This window comes from Fusarium vanettenii (genome assembly GCF_000151355.1).
Source record: "Fusarium vanettenii 77-13-4 chromosome 4 genomic scaffold NECHAsca_3_chr4_2_0, whole genome shotgun sequence".
NCBI lineage: Eukaryota > Fungi > Ascomycota > Sordariomycetes > Hypocreales > Nectriaceae > Fusarium > Fusarium vanettenii.
This window is the reverse complement of record NW_003315879.1, coordinates 209,995-216,206: the sequence shown is the minus strand read 5'-3', so window position 1 is coordinate 216,206 and position 6,212 is coordinate 209,995. Positions and strand designations below refer to the sequence as shown.

The window sequence follows — 6,212 nt, the reverse complement described above, 5'->3', positions numbered from 1 at the left end:
ACCAGCCAACCAGAGACAATGGTCAGCGCGCGATGGACCAAAACTATGGATTTTGGCCCCGTCAAGGCGACACCCCAGCGACGGCCGCCAAACTTGTTCGCGCAATAAGGCTCCATTCCCACAGAGATGCTTGCTCGACGCTAGCCGTCCTCGGAAGGGCCACCTCCGACTCAAGCTTTTCCCTCCTTCGCTGCCGCTCCGCTGGGCGTCCTATGCGCCTCGCCTTGCTCACAGCAAAGGCCCCAGGGGGCCCCCAGCGACCCCTGGTCAAGCCGAAGTGGGAATGGGAAGTGCTAAATCTGCTCTACTCTCGAGGTCTTGCCTGAGCTTGGGCATGGGCTGGCTGGCTCATGCTGGGGCTGCTGAGTGAGTGAGCGAGTGTCCACGAGAGTCACCGTCCACTTGGAAGAGAGGGGGGCTGTACGAAGCACTGTGCCATGTCCACTCGACAGGGCGATGAGATAGGTCACAACGACCCCCCAGCTGCCCAGCCCGGCGCATCCCATCCCATCCCATCCCATCCCATCCCATCCTGGGACAGCCAGCCAAGCTCAGGCTGTTCTGTTCCACTCACGCCTGTGCCCACACGCACGCCCAACTTTGATGCTGCTGAGATACAACTCAGGCCCTGTCCCCGTTCCCCATTCTCCATCCCCATCTCCATCCTCCGTTTCCTGTCCTTGATCCTGCCATTGCGACGGCCTTCCTGCATCGCAGCTTCAACCTCTCGGCGACGAGACCCCCAGCAGGCGCCTCACCTTTGCAGCGCTTTGCCACAGCTTCTCTGCACTGCACTGCCCTGCCCCGTCCTTTCGCCTTCGCAGCCAGCGCGTCGAGACTGTCGATCTTGAACCCCCTCGATCCTCGTCACCAGTCCTTGCTGCGGTCATCACCGCTCGCCCTCTAGCGTGTTCCAATTTATCGCCTTCGCCAACAGACAACCACCGACCTTTCTCGACCTCTTTTCTACTCTCGATTGGATAGCGACGGACGGCGATTCGGCTCTTTGTCAACGGCTCTTTGTCAACGGGTACCTCGACTGGCGACTCGACTCTCAACCGAAGTATCTGGCCAAGAACCACCATCTATATTGAGAGCATAACATCGCGCACGATCATCAACAACCTCATCGCATCGAAACCATGTCCGGCGGAGATGTAACCCCAACCCCTGGGGTTGGTGGCAGCAATGCCAGCGAATTTGTGAGTGAACGGGACTGCGATGGGACTGTTGAACGGCAACTGATACTCCTTTTCTAGGTTCGCAAGCTGTATCGGTATGGCTACAATGACAACGTCCTACTATGAATAATACTGACCAGGTCAAGAATGCTTGAGGACCCAGCACACCAAGATGTTGCTCGATGGGGCAAGGACGGCGATACATTTGTGGTTGTCGAGGTATGCCATGCCGTCCATATATATGCACGCCATCTTGGTGACGAAATGCTAACAGAGTCAGAATGAAAAATTCACTCGTTCCATTCTTCCGAAGCATTTCAAGCACAGCAACATGGCGAGCTTTGTCCGCCAGCTGAACAAGTACGATTTTCACAAAGTCCGGCAGACGAATGACAGCGGATCCGCCTCAAATGGCGCCAACGTGAGTGCTAGCTGTTCGGTGAAGGATTCATCCCTCGCGCTAACCATGCGTGCAGACGCTCGAGTTTAAGCATCCCAACTTTAGAGTCGGCAGCAAAGATGATCTGGATAACATCCGCCGAAAAGCGCCAGCTCCTCGTAGAACCCAGGCCACGGAGGATTTCACAACTAGCCACCACATCAGTGTTATGAATGAGCAGCTCACGGCCACACAGCAACAGGTGCAGCAGCTCCAGGAACTCTTTACCGAGGTCTCCCAGACCAACCGACTGCTTGTAAACGAGGTCTTGACGCTGCAAAAGATGTTGAACGCGCAGAAGCAGTCTCAGTATGAGATGCTCAACTTCCTCTCCACCTCTGGCAATCGCCACCAGCAGCAGTCGATGCACCTCAACGTCGGCACCTCGCCTCTGGATGGCTCAGATGAGTCGGCGCCTGAGCTGCGACGAGCCCGCGAGCTCCTGTCCAGCGTCACACCGGATCAGATTGCTGACCGAGAGCTTGAGCGTCTCCAGGGCGTGTATGGATCTCCGGCTGACTCTGCGGTTGTGATTCCACAGGCGTCGATGCCCATGATGCACGATCCCATGAACGACATCAACCGATATCCCGTGTACCCTGTCGGCCAGACGGTCGGCATTGACCCCTTCCACTCGGACCACATCCACAAGATCCCCTATGCCATCCCCAATGATTCGAGCGGCAATGCCATGCAGGAAGTGCCAGCCCCCCAACCCATCAGCGCTCAGTCCCAAACGAGCTCCAGCTCTTCTAACAACTCTGCCTTGATGTGGGCGTCGAGGAAGCCACGGATTCTCCTCGTCGAGGACGACCCGACCTGCGCCAAGATTGGTATCAAGTTCCTCAAGTCGATGGGATGTGAAGTCGAGCATGCTGTATGTGATTCTGATACTCGATATTGCCTTTTGGTTGAACCCGACTGACTGTTGAAATAGCAAAACGGCGCCGAGGCGTATAGCAGGGTTACGAGTGTTGGCCGCGACCATTTCGACATGATCTTTATGGATATCATCATGCCCAGACTGGATGGTGTGTCGACAACCATGTACATTCGACAGGACTGCCCAGCGATTCCCATCGTGGCTATGACTTCCAACATTCGATCAGACGAAGTCCACTGCTATTTCGAGCACGGTAAGCATAGATCGGAATGGGGCTTTCGGCAGACATGGGCTAATAAGAGTTGCGAACAGGTATGAACGGAGTTTTGGCCAAGCCATTCACCAAGAGTGGGATGCAGAAGATTGTCGAGAATCACTTGAGCTATCTCCTCAAGAATTACGACCCTGCAACCCAACAAGAGTCCGGCTCGGGATACGTGGTTGGTGGTGCAGGATACATGAACCCTCCCAACAACCTGACGACACCCGGTGGAACGACGTTCAAGTTCGAGACAACTCCCACGCCCCCTGCGACCGGCTCGACGTGGTCGCCCGGACAGATGCCTCAAGCCTCGCCCATGACAACAGGAATGGACCAGGGATACGGCATGGTGAACGGAGCCAACTACGGCCTGACACCAGCCAGCGCAACCCGAGCCAACTTTCCTGGAGGCATCTCGCAAGGCGCGCCGAGCCAGGGGCGCATTGATGGCCAAAGTCCACCAGAAAAGCGACAGCGCACCTACGTGTAAGCGTTTGTTTCGGATGGGTTGCGTCGTTTGATCTTTGTCAAAGTGACATGATGAGGAGTATGGCGTTTGAGGCGCGAATGGCATGAACCATGACCGTCGTGGGCCGATGTGTCTGGTCGGGTCTGATCTCTGTGGAGAAGGAGTTTGTCGTAGTTGGCGTGATTCAGAGAAGAGTATCTTGCTTCGTTCGGGTCATGACGATGGCATTTAGCAAAGAGGAGGAATATGAATTTGGGATTATTTGACTGTCAGCAGCGGGTCGGCGAGTCGCCCGTCTGCGAGCAAGTGACGGACGGCGCGTATATGGATCGATTTTCGGGGTATATGCCTGATGACACTTGTTTGATACCTGCGCTTATAATATCATTATACTACCATTGGAGGGGCTGTTTGCCAGCCCTGATGGATTCAAAGATGGATTGACATTGAGATGAGCAAAATATGAGCTGTGAAAGGTGAAGCAAGATTGCCATGAGGCTCTAAATGCCGAATTCCTCGAATAGTCGGGTAGGCCAATACCTAGGTTGCTTGGTTTTGGTTGACGGATATACACAAGAGTTGACAGAACAGGAGGAGGGGGTTGACAAGGAACGGACGGGACGGGACGGTCGCAACGATATATACCTGCCACTCGTCACAGTACGCAGCAACGGTCCCTTTGCCTTTTTTTTTTTCCCCCTCAGGGATTGTCCAGGTGTGGCACAGGGAGGTGCAGGTCCATCGAGTTCTGGACCGTCGCGACGGGTGGGGTTGGCGATGGGATGTTTCGACAATGCGGATTTCCGTGGCACCCGCTTCGCTGTTTGCCAAGAAAGAGGGAATTTTAACTGATTGCGTAGGCAAGTTGCTAACTAAGCGGTTAGCTACTTGTCCTTCTCCACCGGTAGTTTGTAGTTCCGCCGTTGGACGACGGGTGGTATCAACGGCTCTGCTCTCGCTTGGCTGGACCGTTGCATAATGGGTCTTGAACTGTAATCTTTTTCTTCTGGGTCCCCGGTTCTCGGTTGTCGACTTTTGCCCATGCTGACAATTGTATGGATGAACCCTGTTTTTTGATCCATCTCTTTCTCCGTAAAATCCATGTCTTGTTGCTGAACCTCAGAGTGAAATACAGGCTGTCGACACATCCCAGGTGGCTTTTTTGTATCACCCCGAAACCACCCAAGCCAACACAACCAAAGCTCCAAAGAGGAAATATGCATTAAATCAGGTGGTGGCAGTGTAGACAAACAAATCAACAACGCGACCCTCCATCATGTCGATCCCCCTGGATCCTCCTAGGTTGGGGTGTCGTCGAGTCTCGTCTGGTTTCGAAGCTAGAAGTTCTAGACACAGCACTACCCAGAGGCCAGGACGTGCGGAAATGGGGAAATGACGTCGACTGCGTCATCATAATCGTCCGAGGACCCTGCTAGCATGAGCTCTAGATGCTTCCTCCTGCCAGGCTGGGGTCTTTTTTCCTTGTACAACTCTGGCGTCCAGTTGGTGATTCGCAAAGCGGAAAGGGTCGGGTGCTTTTGCTTTGGTGCTACACACACACACGCATAAGCCCAACATGGCGTTTGGTCTAAAGCTAGTCGAGACCCTGGACCTGAGGGTAGCACAAGTGTATCCCCAGGGAGGGGAGGGTGATATGTCACCCCGATCTGAGGATTTGACCGCGACGCCATGGCAGCATGGCCTAGAACAACTGCTCAGTACAGTATGCGCGGCAAGCGTTGCAGGGATGGGCCAATTCCATTCTCCTTTAGGCTTTGTATAACCTCAGCCGGTTTCCAGCTCAGGACCTGACGCTCGTGAACTGCTCTCTCCACAAATGTAAGGGGGTCGGAGCTCATGGTCCTGCAGAAAACGGTCTGGCCCTTTCCTTTGGGATTCTAGAAGAATTGGCCGTTGCCCACACGTCATCAACGCCCAAGATCAGAGACATTTCGATCTGCGGATCGGGATTCAGATATGCCTGGGCTGGTCCAGCCCGGCCGTACCGAGAGTGCCAGACGTCGAATCTCGGCTCCCTCCTTTCGAAAAGCCATCGTGGCTTCGGACAAGTACCAAGACGACATTCAGTTCATCCCTCGTTAGCCCAGCACTTGCAATGGGAGCGCAGCTCGACAAGTCCTTGCTCTTCGTTGCGAGAGGTCAAGTCCAAGTGGAGATTCATCATGCGGCTGAGAAGCTGACAAGCATAAATCACCTTATCCTAGCCCTCTGCACAGCCAAACACTCTCTTCCAGCAACAACACGCAGAAGATCGAAAGACAGCCCACGCCATCAACGAGTCAATGCGGCTGTAGGGCTGAATGCCCCCGGTTGTCAGTGGACGTGCCCAGCTTCCAACTTGACCAGACAAGGGCATGGGACGCTCGAGTTTGCACCAATATATCAACTGCCGGATCCGTCAGCACTTATGAGTTGTCGAATAGGAACCTCGCCATACATTCTGGTCGCAGCACAATGCCTCTTTTGGATGTGTTCCGTTGCTGCAGCTCCTCCAGCTGCTTACTTCGTGCAGGGAAGACGTTGCATCTGCGCGGAGACATCTATCCAGATTAGGTTGCAAGCTGCGCTGGGCTGAAGGATATTTTTAGTTGCAGTGTCATAGGGCTGGTTGTGAGCTGACGTCCTGGTGTTGATTCTTTAAAGGTTTCATGCGTCGGTTCGTGCTTTCTGCAAGTCAATCATTCTCTACCCGCCGTCGAAGCAAGCCACCAACTTGAGCAGCCGTCATCTCCATGGCTGGCCACAGCAATCTCGTCCAGGTCATGGCCTTTCTGGCCCTGGGCCTTTTGATGCTCGTCACCCCAGTCTCTGCCTCGTGGAATAACCCGATGGAGCGCTTCTACTCCACCAACTACAACCGCGGTCTGCAAGCAATCATCCACAACAACTGCTCCGAGACGTACTCCCTATATCTTCACGACCGCGGCAATGCGTCCAACATCAGTCCGGAGCTCCGT

At 54.4% G+C, this 6,212-nt stretch overlaps 1 protein-coding gene across 1 annotated transcript; it reads left to right on the top strand.

The window, feature by feature from the left end:
• Window positions 1-1,142: 1,142 nt before the first annotated feature.
• NECHADRAFT_103979 (uncharacterized protein) lies at window positions 1,143-3,265 on the top strand (the record flags this gene model as incomplete). The annotated part of the gene is made up of 7 exons (XM_003051915.1): window positions 1,143-1,202; window positions 1,260-1,276; window positions 1,322-1,400; window positions 1,462-1,602; window positions 1,658-2,497; window positions 2,558-2,756; window positions 2,816-3,265. 7 exons carry the CDS (start codon window positions 1,143-1,145, stop codon window positions 3,253-3,255), a joined length of 1,776 nt encoding a protein of 591 aa, XP_003051961.1. The 3' UTR covers window positions 3,256-3,265.
• Between the last annotated feature and the right edge of the window lie 2,947 nt (window positions 3,266-6,212).